Genomic DNA, 18,712 nt, shown 5'->3' with positions numbered 1-18,712 from the left:
GCTATTGAATCACAATGAGGTCTTCTCTGGATCAAGACAATCTTTTTTATCCCTTTTTTTCCCCATCATCTCTCTTCTCTTCTCTCTATATATATGAGAATAGATTCTCATAATCTATTCTCTTCTTTCTTAAATCTACCCATAATCATCAACTGGGGATTTTACCTTATACTTAATGACAAATTTTAGATTATTCCCTATGAGCTCCCCCTTTCCCTCTTCATCTCACTTTGACATCATCACTTATTTTTTCCTCCATAAATCTGGGCTCTGATGAAGAGATGGTTCTTCTCAACAAGGCCACCCTTCTACATGTATCTTTGATTCAAACCCTTTCATGTTCTCCAGCAGACTAGCTAGTCTCCCACCCTTATCCCTCCTCTTTCCTTAATCTTCAATATTTTCTCTAGCTACTGGTTTCTTCCTTATTGCTTATGAACACGTTCAAATCTCTCCCATCCTTAAAAAAAATCTTCACTAGATTCTACTACCAAGATACCTATCATCCCATATTTTCCTCCTTTTCTCAGTCAAACTCCTTCAAAAAGTTGTTTATGCTTGCTACTTCTACTTTTTATTTTAGATCTCTTCTAAAACTTTTGAAATCTGGCTTCCAGCATCTTTCATTTAAATTTTATTTTTATTTTCTTTATTATCTGGTCTCAAACTATCTTTCTAACCTTTGGACCCAATAGTATTCCCTTCATTCATACAACTATAGATTTTTTCGTAATAACCTCCTTACTGTTGTTCCTCAAACCCATTCTCTTTCCCAACTACATGACTTTTTACTGCCTATACTACATGCTTAAGATGGCCTCGAACTTCCTTTATACCTTAAATTCAGCTTCACATTCTGTGTGGTCTTTCCTATGCCCCCAGTGCCTTCTCATTCAAAGATACTTATATCTACCTACCTACATATCCACATGACTATATAGCTACATACCTACATATCTAGCTAGCTAGCTATCCATTTATCTATCTATCCATCTATCTATCCATTTATTTGTCTAAATATCCATCTACCTATCCATCATCTATCTATCTATACATTCATCATCTAATCTATCTATCCATCTAATATCTATGTGAAGACCATATCATCCATATATATTATCTCTATATATACATACATATATATATATATATATATATATATATATACACACACACACACAAATACATATGTTGCATTTATTTTTCCTCTTCGTAATGCAAGTTCCTTGAGGGCAGGGCCTGTTACACTTGTTTCTGAATGCCAGTGCCTAACATAAAACAATAAATGTTTGCTTGTTTTATTGATCTTTAATTCATTAGCTTAGAAAGCTGCCTGGGCACTGAGAGGTTAAATGCTTTATTGAGTACTCAGCACTTAGAAAATAATCACTAAATAAAAAAGTCTATGATTATATATTTTTATGAATGCTCCAGTTTTTAACCTCCAAAGGAAGGAAAAGAACCCCAGACTTCCTGAATACAAGACCTGCCCAGTATTTCTCATTTCAGGCTGCTTCTTAAGAATAAACACCCACACATATTACACATTCACATAATAAGCCAAAACTTCATATTTTTATGGTCCATATGTGGTGGTGAAGGAATAAGTATGGTATAAAATCAAGTGTAGACAACTATTACCTTTATAATTATATAAATGTTCAAAATCAGCGTGGGAATGATAAAGTTCTCTCCTTTACTCACCTCAAAAGTAGCAAATGTATTTGTAGTCATGGTGGTCATAGTCATATTAGTAATAACTAATATGACAACAACATTTTAAAGTTATCTCATTTAATCCTCAACCACCTTATATGGTATATGAGTTATATATTATTATCCCCTTTATTATATGATATGTATTATATAATAATATAAGTATGTATTATTAAACTCATTTTACAAATGAAGAAGCAGAGAAAGAGAGTTTGAATGCTTATTTAAGGGTCTCAAAGTGAGTGTCTGAAGAAATAATCAAACTCATTTATTTCCTCCTGACTCAGAGTGCAGCACTCTATCTATCCACTGTACCACCTAGCAGCAGTAATTCCTCCACCTTGCCTGTTTTACGGTTAGTTAGTATCAAAAAGACAACAACTTCTACAATAGCTTTTCTGAGAGAAGTAAATGGAGCTTCAGTTCATAAAAAGGAGATCCTTGAATTGCTGCCAACATTAACAATGGTTTAAAGACATGACCCAGGGCATGGTTACAAGCTATAATTTTAAATAGTTAGGAGATTGTCTTTGGTAAGAAGTATATACATATATGGAGAGAAACTTTTTTATTGCTATTAAATCTGACAGAAGCGCATGCATTAATCCATTTTTGGATGAGCATTTTTTGGGGGGCGGTTTTCTGTTCAAAACCAATCAAAACCAATTTGAACAGAAATATTTTATATTCTAAACTTTTCTCTTAATGATTTGGAGCTGTTTTTACTGTTCTATTAATAATCCCAAGAACTTCACGTTAACCATGGCTGAATTGAGATGACTATACTTGGGCATTTGTATAAATATAAATCTCAGACCTCCTTACTTAGTTCTTATTTTGTGTTTGGCACTCAATAAATATTGTTAGTTGGCTAATATCCATTGGAAGCCTCCCCACCCCCACTTTCAGTGCAGAGAAGCTACTTTTTATTTCTATACAACAGTGGAGGGTTAGAGTACAGTGCTGGTAAAGAGGGAAGATGAGTCAATGAACTCTCCTAATGATAAGAGGTGGTAATGATGGTGATACCAATAACAAAATATATAACCAAACCAAACCTGTAAGTCATTGGTCCTTCAAACAGTCCTATGAAGTTGATATAGGCAATCTCTTTTGTCCTTATTTTACAGATGAGGAAAATGAGGCACTGCTCCACAGATCCTGTGTTTCAGAGGTAGTCTCTCTCCAAGTCTGATGATTTTTCAACTATACTTCATAGCTCCCTAATGAAGTTTCTTTTAGTTCCCCAAAGTCTTCCAATAATCAAAAGGTAGAATGAGGAGAAAAGAAGAAGGGAGCAGGTAGAACAAGGGAAGGGCTACCACTTCCAGCTGTAGTTCCTTCTCCAGTGGTTATTCTGACAATCTTCATAGGGAAGAAGGCATAGCATAATTGTAGTAACCAATTTAGATGGCTACTCTAGGTTTGGAAACCCCTGAGAAGATCTAAGAAAAGAAGCCAAAGAAACTTAATTACAGAAATATGATCTAACAGAAAGAACACTGGAAATCAGGAAACCCATGTATCTGGCTCTAGGACCTTTACTAAATGACTTTGCCATATCTATAAAATGAGAAATTTAAACTAGATCATCTTTAAAGGGTGTTCTATCACTATAACTTTATGATCTGATGATTCATCCTTTAGTCTCTCCCTATACTTACTATGTGCTCAATTTGAGAGGACAGAGAAGAGCTACCGACATCTGGGTACTATCCAGTTTCACTGTACCACATACTCTGAATTTCCCTATTGATGCCAAATACTCTTTAATAGATAAATTTTGTCCTTGGAAAGAGCCAGGTTATATGAATTAAATTTGGCCAATGTAACTTTTAAAAATCGAATTTAAGATGAAAAGACCAAAATAATGAGAACCTCTTTATTGTATGACTAATAAACTAGCTGGAAATGTGATATGCCTAAAGAAGAAGTCCATATGTTTAAAGGAATGGTACCATTTGGGGGAATATATAAGTAAGCCTGCCAAGGTAGCACTTCTAAAATGCAACTCACTAGGAGTATATATGTTCTGTCAAACATTGCTCAAATAATCAGTTTCATTAGCTTCTTATTAAACACTATAGTTTCCTGCCAGTGGGCAGCAAAGCTGTGGTCCTTATCTAGGAGAGTAGAAGCCCATCAATGCAGGCATAGTCAAAAGCACCACTCAGAGTACCCCATGCTAGCTGTAATACATATATTATTCATATACATTTGAGAAATAGAATTACTCTAAATTCATTTCCTACTAGTTGATTAAAAATCACAGGAACTCAATGCCTTTTGTGATTGTACAGACCATTTCTATGATCAAATAAGGATGCTATCTTCTGTATATCTCTCTAATTTTTGTCTAAAAGTTATTACCTTCATCGAAGTGTTGAGGGATAAAAAATAAGTAAAAGGTGATATCTAAGGGGTAAGGATGGTGACTCCAAACTTCAACTTAAATAAAGGACAAAAGTAGAACTGAGATATCTAAGTGGAACAGGTACTAAGAGAAATAACCAATCACCACAGCCACCAACAGTTATAAAATACTTGAGGGCATTCTCTCATTTGAGCCCTATGAAATGCTTGTGTGGTAAGTATTACAGGTGTCATTATGCCCATTTTGCAGATGGTGAAAAAAGGCTTAGGGAGATTTTATGATTCGTCCAAGACCGTAGGTAGTTCAAGTCAAAGGAAAATTCAAACCCAGGTCTTCCTGACTCTCCATTTTAAGCAGAAAGATTTGGACCATCTTGTACCATAGACTACAATATCCTACAAATGGATATTTAATCTAAAGGTAAAAGGTTGTATCATTTTTAAAAGAGAAAAGAAAAGAAAAAGGGGTGGTTTTATAATCAATGAATGGGGAAGAATTCTTAACCAAACAATATATAGAGTTGATAATAAACAATTCGCATTAAAACTAGAGTTTCACAGAGAATCATTGCATCTAATATAAGAAGGGGGGAAAATCACAGGATCTAATTCTGCAACTAAGAAAAAGGCCTCAAAATGATAATGTTATCTTTGCAACTAATATCTCTGAAAAAAGCCTAGAATCAACTAGTTTCAAAAAATTGACATAGATATAAAAGTCCATATATAGGTCAAAATAACATGTGTATTTATTAGAAGAAATGCAAATGCTCAGTACCTGTTTGTAGAAAGGCTCTAAATTACTTATGAGGAAATGAAAATTAAAGCAATTTTCAGATTTCTACCTCATGGCCATTAAATTATCAAGTATGAGAAAGAATTGGTAATATCCACTGTTGGAATATTAGAAGAAGACAAGCATATTAGTATATGCTTCATTTATATAGAACTTATAGACAGACTGCTTTAAAGTTTTATTAATTAATCAATAAACATTATTAATTGCCTACTGTGTACAGGGAACTGTGCTAAGTACAAAAAAGAAAGGAAAGATGGTCTCTGCCTTCAAATTGCTTACAATTTAATAGGAGTAGACAATATGCAACCAACTATATACAAAGCAAGATAAATACAGGAAAAATAGGAAATAACTAACAGAGGAAAGGCACTAGGAACTGGAGGGGGTTAGAATTAGAGGGTCTTTAATCAGGATTTGAAAGAAGCCAGGGAAATGAGTACTTAGAGCTAAAGAGGGAGGACATTCCAGACATTGGGGAGGGCCAGTAAGAATGTCCTGAGCAGAGAGATAGAATCATGTCTTTTTTTGGAAAAACCAAGAGGCCAATGTTATTGGAACAAAGGGTACATGTCTTAGAGCATAAGATCGAAAGCTAGGAGAGAGCTAGGTTATGAAGAGCTTTGAATGCCAAACAGAGCATTTTGTATTTGCCCCTGGAACCAATAGGGAGCCACTGGAGTTTATTGAGTAAGGGAATGACATGATGAGAGCTGCGCTTCAGGAAAATCTCTGTAGTGGCTGAATGGAGGATGTTTTAGAATGGGAAGTGCCTTAAAACAGGCAGACCTGTCAGCAGGCTAATGCTATAAGAAGTGATAAGGCTCTACACTCGAGTTGTGGCAGTCAGAGGAGTAAAGGAGGTATATTTGAGATATGTACAAAGCACTTTACAATTACTAGTTTATTTAATCCTCAAAATAACTCTGGGAGATAGGAGCTATTATTACCCCCATTTTACAGATGAGGAGGACTTGCTCATCTGTAGACTTGCTCGGTGTCACACAGCTATTAACTGTCAGAGGCCAGACCCAAAATGGGTCTTCCGCCCATTTTTCCAGCCACCTGCTACAAATATGAACAGATACTCTGAAGAATGATTTAAAATTATATAGAGAAAATCACTAAACTGTTTATAAAGGCTTTGAACTAGCGAGTTCAAACACTGATAAGCCTGTACAAGTTTCTGCTTCCTTTGTGGTTGGGGAAAATTCAATTTGGACCAGAAATTAAATGAAGCTTGTAACCAGAGAGGAAAAATGAGATTCCCATTTACTCAAACAGAGAAAGTCCTGAGCTGGGAACAGGCTGTGTTTGTGGGTCTTGAAGAGGCACTCAAAACTAAAGAATCTCTAAATAAAACATCTAAAGCAGGACAAAGCTGAATTTCTTGTTTCTTCTGGGTGCCTCAAACTGCCCAGTTGTACATAGCTCCTACTCTGCCACATAGGAGATTTTCCAAATGAATGATTTGAGGTGAGTTGGTAATGACATTTTTTTCACAGGGTGGAGAGGGTGGTTTCAGAAGAAGGGAAGGCTAGTTCTGAGAGGCTCTTGCCACAAGAAAGCTTCAAGCTCCATCTTCAGTTGTGGAAGTAAAGCCAAAGGGATAACACATTTTGTAATAGAATAGACTATAAAGGCCATAACAAAGAGAGAAACTTGTCTCTGACTCACATCAGAAGGAAGATAGATGGATTCTTGTCTCAAATGACCTTGGGAAAACCATGATAGATATGAGGGCTTGTCTAAGGCTCGTTGTCTTTTATGGTTATTAATAAATTCTGAGGTTACATCTGGGTGAAATCATTAGTCTTTGTATAGTAGAATGGAAATGAAGAATCATTTTTACATATCAAAGATCTGCCATTGTTGAGCTTTGAAAAATCATAACTGTGTCAGAGAAGATTTAGGCTAAATTAGTAATTCCATTTGAGATTAGCCAGAGTTTGCGAAGCTGGAAGGTAGGAGGAGGAGGAAGATAAGAGTAGAATAAGCTAGAAAGATTTTCTGCTTTGTCTTTGAAATCTTTTATCAATTCAATGGGCAAATTACTGCAAAATTAAACTAGTTACCTTTTTTGTCAATTAAGCAAGTTGCCATTTTGATAGGATTATCAATTATATAGATTTCCAAAGAGATATGCAAATTTGATATATGCATACATGTATATATGTAGCTTATAAAATTCCAATTGTACTATCTAGATAGCTAAGCAAGATAGAGCATATAGAAGGTCATCTAGGGAAAGTATTAATAATTCATAATATTTATAAATTAATTTATAAATAAATATTAATATATTGTACTGGGCAGAAATTCAATACCGAAACAAATTATGTGTCCAAGGCCACATCATCTACCTCTTCAGAGTGACAAGACAGTTTTTTAAAATCTCAGTTTTAGATGAAAAATTAGACTGTAAAAACATGTAGTAGAAAAAAAGCAAATGGCTGCAGTATTAAACCACTAAAACAGGAATTCCAATCTTTTCTTTTCAGGAAAGCTGACATTTTTTCATAGACCTTTCTCATTTAGTCAGGGATAACTCTATAGCAAAAAAGGGTATGAAATGACAAAGCACACTTTGGCCCAGTAGAGGGTAGTGTAGCCTCTCACAAAGCAGACAAAATCAGCCATCACAGAACATTACATCAACCTTAAAGAATCTCAGTACTCCAACATCCAACTTTTTATTTACTGATTTTGCCTTTTCAAAGCATCCTAGAAACATGACCTCTTTGAGAAGGAATCAGAAGGAAGCATAATTATAAAGTCCCTTTGAATGTGTTTTGAAAGTCCCTTGGAAGGTGCCTCCTTAAACATAAACATTAATGCTCACAGTCAACAGACCTAAAAATGTCTCTCAGTTAGCTACTTAAAAAACAAAAAAACATTTGGAATGCTGTGATACTTCTCAAAAAATATTCATGCTATAAATGTAACAAGCCACAGAATATTTAAGCATTTTGATAATACACTCTTTCCCTTTTCTGTCTGGAATAAGCTCCTTCTTAGAAAGAGCACTCTGAGGCTGAGGTATCAAACAAAGTGGCCTGGGGTCACAACATTCCCAGCAGAAGCTCAAATCAGATTAAAATGTAATTGGGAAATATTCAACAAAAAAGCAAAAATACTTAAATAATATTACATTTTGGAACTAAATCAATATGTGGCCTGGAAGAATCCTACTGGATAGATCAGTGGCTCCTGTTTCTATCCTTGAGATCCTGCTAAGAGCCTTTAAATTTGAGGAGCACGTGATGAGATATGAGTGTGTTTTCATAATAACCAACTGAGAATATCAGATGGCCATAGAGAGCAGAGAAAACTCTCCAAGAAAATCTATACATAAATCTTTGATCAGTCTAACCAGTGTATAAATGAATGAGATCCACGCTAGCACATTGCATAATAAAGTAACTTTTCTTTCTGTTTATAAGTTGCCGTAACATTTCAGATTTTTCCTTAGCAGTTAAATGTACTGCTGACAGATTTACAGCCCTGATACAATATTCATTAATCCTAACTTTTACATTGCAGGTTGCTTTCTATGACTCATGAAATATGTAAAGTATTATCACAATTTCATTTTAAATAATGCCAAAATATACCTCACTTAGCATCATAATAATTATTCAATCATTTCAGTCATGTCTAATTTTTTGTGACCCCATGTGGGTTTTTCTTGGCAAAGACATTGGAATACTTTGCCATTTCCTTCTCCAATTCATTTTACAGATGAGGAAACTGAGGCAAACAGGTGACTTGTCCAGGGTCACACAGCTAGTAAGTGCCTGAGGCTACATTTGAACTCAGAAAGATGAGTCTTCCTGGCTCCCCTTCTTATTAGCCAACATGTGTTCAATGACCATTTCTATTCAAACAATGCTCTTAGCTACAAAGCAAGCTCTTATGAGTCATTTCCCTAACTTCCTCAACTGGAGGTGCTATGGGCACCTTAAAATCAAAACTCAATTTCCAAAATACACTTCAACTTCTACTCTGTAAACTTCCCTGTTTCTGGTGAAGATATCATCATCCTTCTAATCCTCCAGGTTAGCAATCCAAGAAACATGTTTTTCCTCTATCCAACTGAAAGTGAAGTCTTTAATTCTCCTTCTACCACATCAATGATATCTATCCCTTTCTCTCTGATCGCTCATGTTTAGTCCTTTACTACCTTTCTTCGACTATTACATCAGCCTCTAAATTGGTCTCTCTGTTTCCAGGCTCACACCTCAATCCATTTTCTACACAGTTACCAAAATAATCTTTCTGAAGAATCAGAGGTTTAATTATGTCACTCTTGCTCAAAAACCTTCAGTGGCTTACTCTACTTTCTAGGATAAAATACACACAGAGACACACTGGAAATTTAAAGCTCCTCATACTTTTTTAAACCTTCTTTTCTGACTTATTCCATATGACTACCCTCTCACTACATGCCAGCCTAAATATCCTAATTTAGCATTCCATCTCCTTCCCCTACTCCTCCCTACCCTTGGCTGCATACAAGCTCTTCTCCATGACTGGAATATACTCTCTCTTTTCTTTTCTCCTTTTCTACCAGAATCCTTAGTTTCCTTCAAACCTCAGCTCAGGTGTTAAAACTTATGAAAAGTGTTTCCTGATCAACTCTAGTTGTTCATGTTCTCTTATCTCTCCAGTCACCCAAGTTAACCACATCCTAGTCATCTACTCCCTTAACATTTCCCTTCTCATCTTGTTACATACCCAATGAGTTACCTAATCATGTTGTTCCCACATCCTTTCTCCACCCAGAAAGCCACCATTCTGGAGTAAACCACTTTCACCTACATTTGAACTGCCACAATAATCTCCTAATTGGTTTCCCTGTTTCCATTCTATCTCCTTTCAACACAGATGCCAAAATAATACTCAGGTCTCCTGCCAGTGCTCATCATTTTTTCAATTACATCCCATAGGAAACACTGTGACTGCCAGCATTCCAGGGATATTATTTTTGATCAATTGGTTTGCATCTCTTACTATCAGTCAAAGGAGGTTATAATTTTTATTATATTTTCATTTTATTGTAACACATTGATGATGCTATTGCAGAGAAGATATTAGGGCACTATAGTGCAGAATATGCCTGGAATACTGAAATAAAAGACCTAATCTCAATAGATTAATAAAGCAGACTCATTTGCTATTCTGAAAATATCAGATCCTGCTTTCTAGATCTAAAGGCAATTTAAAAGGAAAATGAACTAATCAAGTCCTCTAAAAATGTGGTTTTGTGGTCCAATTAGCTCATTACAACATAATAATAGGGGGAAAGGAAGGCTTTACATTTTATTCACATCTCAGAATAAAGAATGATAAATCTGCATTTAGCAATCATGCCAGGCAACTTGGCACTGTCTCACTGTACAAAAAAGCTGAGGAATTATTGCCATAGAAAGGAACATACTAATGCAGTGCTTAATTTTTTAAAAGCATTACCTCCAGAAGTGTAGCTCAAATCCTTCACATTTTTCCTTGCATTTTAAGCAGGGGGCACCAAATCCTTGCTCATGACCTAAGCCCATCTGTTCAAAAGAAAATAGGAGAATATGCCTTTTTACAAGATTAAAAATTAAAAATCATTTTTAAAATATGCAGCTACCACTAATTTTACATTTAAAACTATCAAATGTAGGGTTTTTTTAAATGGTGTCAAGGAGAAGAAAGAGAAAAATACTATCATTTAAACACTGCAAATATCTAAGTAAATTATAGATTAGAGTAGTATTCATGATGTTTATGCTAGCAAACAATTGCACATTTGAAAAAAATGAGGCCAGATAAGCAACCAATTAACAGAATCAGAATATTGCAAACCTTAAAGTGCTGTATAAACAAGAGCAAATTGTAGCTATTTATTATGTTCCAGTTTTATGTACATACATACATACATACACATGCACATATATATATGCACCATTAAACAGTATACCAATAAATAGAAAATTCTACACGAAAAGATAGAAAAGTCTAACTAATGTGCTCAAATACTTGTAACAATACTTCTTTTTTTGTGGCAAAGAACTAGAAACAATGAGTGCTCAATGTTTGGGAAATGGTGGAACTACGGTATGTAAACTTATGAATCGAGTGGTTTCTATTGAAGCAGTGGTTTCCACTTAGTCCAGAATGGTCCAAAAGTATAATGCTAAAAAATCTTTAATGCAACCTTATGCAATAAAAGTTTATAATTAAATAATGTACATTTTAATTTGTAGCTTAGGGAGGGGGCAAAAGTTATCACTGCAGCTAGTGTAAGCAAATTATTTTAGGTTAATGAATAACTCTAAGAAGAACATTATGAGTAGTATATTCAATTACCCTGGGGATTCACACCACATTTTTGTTGCAGTTGTTTAATTCCTGAGGTTCAGAAAGATTATATGGAAATAATGTAACATTATTAGATGGTAAAAGATTACAGATACAAGCAATTCAGAGAAAGTAGATTTGTACAAATTAACAAGAGTAATCAGAACCAGAAGAAAAATACATATTACAATAACATAAATGAGAAGAACCCCCCAAAGAGGCCAAACTGAGTAATTGTAATAACCAATCTGGGGCATAAAAAAAAAGAAAATGAAACAATCTCGCTCCTCTTGTCAGAGGCAATAAACTATAAGGTCTAAAATGCTATATAAGCAGACAGAAGCAGTCACAACTACAACAGAGGGTTTTTTTTATTCAGGGATGGGGATGAGGTAGAGGTTTGCAGAAATGACCAAGGTAAGAATTAATTTTTTTTAAACCCTCACCTTCCGTCTTAGAATCAATTCTGTGTGTTGGTTCTAAGGTAAAAGACTGGTAAGGGCTAGGCAATGGGGGTTAAATGACTTGCTCAGGGTCACACAGCTAATAAGTATTGAAGACCACATTTGAACCCAAGATCTCCCATCTCTGGGCCTGGCTCTCAATCCACTGAGCCAACCCAGCTGCCCCCAAACTAATTTTTCAGGAAAAAAAAAATTATAAAGTCAACTTAGAAGTGAGATGGTCATCCTGATCATTATTTGTCTTCTGCTATAAGAAAAGGACTTACTTAAATTCTAATCTAGAAAAAGAAAGTTCAAGGAGATAAAGAATTTAAGAAAGAAATATGAGCTTTTTAAAAATTAACTCAAACTAAAATATTTTGGAAGAAATAAGAAATGTATAATTGAGACAAAGAAGACTTGGGAAAGCCCAGACTGATATATCATTTCAAGACTGAAAGGATTTTTTTTTTAAAGTTCAAATTTAAAATAGAGAAGTATTTTAGTTCAGCTTCTAGAACAATCCTTTTTATACCAAAGATATAAAACTTGTTCTGAACCAGACTGCAATGCAATTAGGAAACATTAAACAAAATAAATAAAATTAAATCAGATTAAAATGGAATTAGGAATTATTTAACTAAATGAATAAAAATACAATAGAATATAATATGCAGGGTTAACATGTGGATTGCCAAGTCAATATGAAGCCAGCCAGTAGGACTTCTATACAGTTTAGTGGTCCCTGATTTTATGAGTTGCTCAGCACTGGATAGAGTCCTTAGAGAGTTATCTAACAAAAGGAGTTAAACACAGGAGAAATTAGAAATTTGTTGGGGGGACGGGAGGGGGTTCACCACAGAGTTGAGAAAGAAAGGAGAAAAATAAGTTCTAAATTCCAGGATCCTGGATGTTCAGCAGTCACAGTATTCTTCTGAATTCTAAATCTCTCAGCAACTTCTGACATAGCAATGACAGTTCCTGAAATAGCTCTTTAAAGCAAAAAAAAATCACAGGCAATTATATCTGGGGCCTGTGTCCCCAGCCCATGCATCCTATCAATGTGTGCTCAAAACTGTGGGGTAATAATCATTGCAAGATCAGTCTTTGACGAAAGGCAAACATTATGGTAATATTTATGCATTTGTCATTCTCAAACAAAGTTACTCTTCATTTACTCCTGATTAATTAATAGGTTTTGCTATTAAACCATACATTTGACAGTAACAGTAATGATCATAAATTAATCCTTTTCTTTAAATGATTCTAAAGAGAATCTACTACAGAGGGGAAATTTTCTGGTTTTTGGGCATTTCATTTAGCAATAATGTGGATAAGAGATACATACAGTTTCTGATTTACAAAAGTGTATCTTTCATAGACCTTATTTAAGCGAATTTGCTAGGGATCTGGGAAAGGGAGGGAGGAGGGAAGAAGGAAAAGGACCACATCCCAGTGGAGGGAAGTGGAGGGAAGCACAGGGTTCAAGGACATCATGCCAGCTGGAGATAGAGAAGGGAGAGTAGGAGGAGGAATATTCTGGGCCAAGGTTAGCCACATGGTGGTCTGAGTGGGCAGAGCAGGGCAAAGGCCTCCTCTCTTCAGCAGGAGATCTCCACCCAGGCCTGATCCAGCTGCAGTGAAGGTCTCTCCAATTGACAGTTCTTTCACTTGGAGAGTTTATCTTTAGGGCTTTAAAAAAAAAGTTTAAAAAAAATTTTGGTGGGGAACAAGAGACCATAGAGCATCTACCAGAGTGACTGAATGGGAGAGAGAGAGACAGAGACAGAGACAGAGAGAGAAAGAGAGAGAGAGAGAAAGAGAGAGAGAGAGAGAGAGAGAGAGAGAGAGAGAGAGAGAGAGAGAGAGAGAGAGAGAGAGAGAGAGAAAGAGAGAGAGAGAGACAGAGAGACAGAGAGACAGAGAGACAGAGAGAGAGAGAGAGAGAGAGAGACAGAGAGAGACAGAGACAGAGAGAGACAGAGGGAGAGAGAGAGAGAGAGAGACAGAGGGAGAGAGACAGAGAGAGACAGAGAGAGACAGAGGGAGAGAGAGAGAGAGAGAGACAGAGACAGAGAGACAGAGAGGGAGAGAGAGAGAGACAGAGGGAGAGAGAGAGAGAGAGAGAGCGCACACAGTAAAATTAATATATGTGGGGGGGGGTTTGAATGAAAATCTATTTCAGAATTCTTTACATTGCATAAGGGGAATTTATATAAAGTGAGTACTATCTCTAATATATTGCATTACAATTTCCATTATGGAATAAATAAGCCAATATTTAAGAGTTGTATTCTTCATTTTGATTCTCTTGTTTCTTACAAAGAGAGACAATTCTATTAGACCTGCTAGAGCACTGGGTCTGAAATCAAGAAGGCATGATTTCAAATTTGACCTCAGACTAACTAGCTCTGTGATCCTGAGTAAGTCACTTAACCTCTGTTTGTCTCAGTTTTCTCATCTGTAAAATGTGGATAATAATAGCACTTACTTCCAATGGTGGAGAGGTTAAGGGGATAATTTTTTTTTTTTATAAAAACCCTTTCCTTCTGTCTTGGAACCAATTATTGGTTCCAAGGCAGAAGATTGGTAAGGGCCAGGCCATGAGGGTCAAGTGACTTGCCCAGGGTCACACAGCTGGGAAGTGTCTGAGATCACATTTGAACCCAGGACCTCCCATCTCTAGGCGTGGCTCTCTACCCACTGAGCTACCCACCTGCCAATTTTAATTTTAATACGGCTTGATTAAATTGCTCTTCCTAGATAACATCTGGAAGCAAATCTTCTGTCCCTGAATGATGAATGACCTATTGGAACTTACAGGCATTTTAGTCTGACCTTCAAATCTAATTGCCTAGGCTTATACTAAACAACTAAAATCCTTTATGATAAGGGTGATAAGGATGAAACAGAATAACCCATCTCATGCCTTCCTTTTCCTTTCTACTGGATTTGGCTTGGTCATTCACCCACTGTTACCAGAACCTTCCTTCTCTCTTGGAATATGCCAATATTACTGATTTCTTAGACTCGGTGTTAGCACCACTGTGTATAATTTTAATTGTAAATTTATTTTTTTTAAGTCAGCTTGGAAGAATAATAAATGTCTTTTTTTCCTATTCATTTTCTCACTAAATTTTTACCCTCCTAAAAGTAGGGCAAGAAAAAACTTCACTGTCTTGAAATCAGTATCTGGTCAACCTACTTAACTAAGTAGTTAATCATTTAAAATTTCAAGTATGAATCAAAACATGAAATCATCTTTTTCTTTTGTAGAACAGATCTTTAAATAATTCTTTCCTCAAGACAAAGGACTAAAGAATAGAAACAGAGACTTAAACCTATGATTTCAGTGGCATTGGGAACTTTCAAATGAGGAAACTCCCCCTTAGCAGATAGAACAAGACTTCACTATCCACATTTTTAAAAGATTATTAAAAATTATTTTACATGTAGTATACATACATATATATATATATATATATATATAATTTAAAGATAACAAACAAGACTTCATCATCTCTTTTTAGTCTAAGGAGGAAGCCAATGACCCAGAGGCTACGTGATTTTGCCCAGTTAATCCTGCCTCTTCCTGAGTGTCTCCTGCACCACAATGGTTCTTCTAAAACCAAAGATAAATATCATGGTAGTATCTTGAGTTACAACCTCCTGTCTTTTTTCAAATTTCACTGGTATCTTAAATTTGACTTTCTGTTCAGGCTAATGTTTCTTTTAAGTTGTAGGCAGGCATAACTTCCAATGATCTTAAACATATTAATAGAATAGTTTAGGTAAACAGGGACAAATTTTCTTGTGATTAGGTTTTATATTAAAATATAGATATAGATACATATGTGTGTGTATTTTTTTATATATGTAGAAGGCACTCCAGGTAGGTAAAATGTGTTTTAAATGCCCACTCCTTTCTCAATTAACAGGATTCTTTCCATCCCAAGTGAAATTAAATTAGTGATGTCTAGTGTTAAGAGAACCAAAGAAGCCACTTCAATTGAGTTGGACAGGTCAGTAAAAAGAAAGGGAGAATACTACCAAAGGACAATACCCTTAACAGTCACCTTCAAGCAAGCACACATCTTTATTAATAAAAGATTTTTTATCATGGCCCACAGCATGCATGTAGACATATGGTTTTTACTCGTTTAAATATACATGTGTAATACTAATTTATACACTACAAATAAAGAGTCATCTAAAAGATAAGTTAAAGGTGAAACAGATATTTTAAAATACATTTTATTTTATTAGTGGCAAAAATGCCTTTTTTACTTAGAACAATGTGGCTGGGTATGCTTTATTTTAAAAATTCTTGCTTTTCTACTTTTTGATAGGTTCAGCTCTATTTTAAGTTTAAAACTTGATTTTAATGGCTACTATAGCTGAAAATGGAAGGGTTTACAGAATTCTAAAAATAACCACTCTTAAGGTAACAGGGTAATTAATGGGAAAAAAATATATTGTTTTAATCTCCCCTACTAACCCTTAAAAAGGCTGGCAACTCAAAAACAAACAAAGCAAAAAAAAAAAGGCAGTTCTTGGAAGTACTTTCTCCTTCAAGAAATCTTGCGGCTCTTCCTTGTTGTTCTTATAACTTCTCCAAGCTCTGGTCTCAATGTCTTAGTATTTCTTTGGAAGGTATTTTATATTTACCCATTTTTGTATGGGTTGCTTCCCCTCAGTAAAATATAAACTATCCAAAGGCAAGCCCCATTATGCTTTAATATGAATAGACATGTAGTGCCTAAAAAGAGAAGCTAAGTCGGACAGTGGAGAGAGGGCCCAGAGTCAGGAAGACCCGAGTTCAAATCTAAATTCAGACACTGGCAATCTATATAACCCTATGCAAAGTCACTTAATCCTTTTGCCTTAGTTTCTTGATCTGGAAAATGAACTGGGGAAGGAAATGGCAAACCACTCTAGTATCACTACAAAGAAAACCTCAAAGGGAGGCAGAAAGGTCTAAACAACAGGACTAAACAAGAAGTGACAGTTAAGTTTAATGGAAATATCATTATTCACCCTCTATCATGAACAATTATTTTTTTGTATTCCTATATTAGAATACAAATGTCTGAGCACCAATGAATTTTCTACCGTACTGTCAGCTGACAGACTCATCTAGCAGCTGAACCAAGTATTTGGAAGGGTACTTGGCTGGGCAAATGCTATGTTGAAATTAAACTGAGTTTGAGACTACTCTCCTCGGTGTTGAGGAGGAAATATTTGTACTTCTGCTTTTGCTAAATATATGAAGCAAATACCTCCTCTTAAAAGTTAATTGTGATAGAAGGGTCATTCCTAAAAATAATAAACAGTATATATCTAAAACCAACAGCTAATATCATCTGCAATGGGGATAAACTAGATGCATTCCCAATAAGATCAGGAGTGAAACAAGGATGCCCATTATCACCTCTACTATTTGACATTGTACTAGAAACACTAGCAGTAGCAATTAGAGAAGATAAAGGAATTGAAGGTATCAGAATAGGCAAGGAGGAGACCAAGTTATCACTCTTTGCGGATGACATGATGGTCTACTTAAAGAATCCTAGAGATTCAACCAAAAAGCTAATTGAAATAATCAACAACTTTAGCAAAGTTGCAGGATACAAAATAAACCCACATAAATCATCAGCTTTTCTATATATCTCCAACACAGCTCAGCAGCAAGAACTAGAAAGAGAAATCCCATTCAAAATCACCTTAGACAAAATAAAATACCTAGGAATCTATCTCCCAAGACAAACACAGGAACTATATGAACACAACTACAAAACACTCGCCACACAACTAAAACTAGACTTGAACAATTGGAAAAACATTAACTGCTCATGGATAGGACGAGCCAATATAATAAAAATGACCATCCTACCCAAACTTATTTATCTATTTAGTGCCATACCCATTGAACTACCAAAATACTTCTTCACTGATTTAGAAAAAACCATAACAAAGTTCATTTGGAAGAACAAAAGATCAAGGATATCCAGGGAAATAATGAAAAAAAACACATATGATGGGGGCCTTGCAGTCCCAGACCTCAAACTATATTACAAAGCAGCAGTCATCAAAACAATTTGGTACTGGCTAAGAAACAGAAAGGAAGATCAGTGGAATAGACTGGGGGAAAACGACCTCAGCAAGACAGTATACGATAAACCCAAAGATCCCAGCTTTTGGGACAAAAATCCACTATTCGATAAAAACTGCTGGGAAAATTGGAAGACAGTGTGGGAGAGACTAGGAATAGATCAACACCTCAAACCCTACACCAAGATAAATTCAAAATGGGTGAGTGACTTAAACATAAAGAAGGAAACCATAAGTAAATTGGGTAAACACAGAATAGTATACATGTCAGACCTTTGGGAGGGGAAAGGCTTTAAAACCAAGCAAGATATAGAAAGAATCACAAAATGTAAAATAAATAATTTTGACTACATCAAACTAAAAAGCTTTTGTACAAACAAAACCAATATAACTAAAATCAGAAGGGAAACAACAAATTGGGAAAAAATCTTCATAGAAACCTCTGACAAAGGTTTAATTACTCATATTTATAATGAGCTAAATCAATTGTACAAAAAATCAAGCCATTCTCCAATTGATAAATGGGCAAGGGAAATGGATAGGCAGTTCTCAGATAAAGAAATCAAAACTATTAATAAGCACATGAAGAAGTGTTCTACATCTCTTATAATCAGAGAGATGCAAATCAAAACAACTCTGAGGTATCACCTCACACCTAGCAGATTGGCTAACATAACAGCAAAGGAAAGTAATGAATGCTGGAGGGGATGTGGCAAAGTAGGGACATTAATTCATTGCTGGTGGAGTTGTGAACTGATCCAACCATTCTGGAGGGCAATTTGGAACTATGCCCAAAGGGCGACAAAAGAATATCTACCCTTTGACCCAGCCATAGCACTGCTGGGTCTGTACCCCAAAGAGATAATGGACACAAAGACTTGTACAAAAATATTCATAGCTGCGCTCTTTGTGGTGGCCCAAAACTGGA

The 18,712-nt window shown here is 35.5% G+C and overlaps 1 protein-coding gene across 1 annotated transcript in view; it reads right to left on the bottom strand.

Annotated features, from left to right (window-relative positions):
• TES (testin LIM domain protein) overlaps positions 1-10,445 on the bottom strand; it is a gene marked incomplete at its 5' end in the record, with an annotated part of 44,061 nt that extends 33,616 nt beyond the window's left edge. The window contains 1 exon segment of the mRNA NM_001168690.1: positions 10,358-10,445. Coding sequence (NP_001162161.1) covers positions 10,358-10,445 — 88 coding nt within the window.
• Between the last annotated feature and the right edge of the window lie 8,267 nt (positions 10,446-18,712).

Source organism: Monodelphis domestica, chromosome 5, assembly GCF_027887165.1.
Source record: "Monodelphis domestica isolate mMonDom1 chromosome 5, mMonDom1.pri, whole genome shotgun sequence".
Classification (NCBI taxonomy): Eukaryota; Metazoa; Chordata; class Mammalia; order Didelphimorphia; family Didelphidae; genus Monodelphis; species Monodelphis domestica.
The sequence above is the reverse complement of the archived record's forward strand: the minus strand, read 5'-3'. Positions and strand labels throughout refer to the sequence as shown.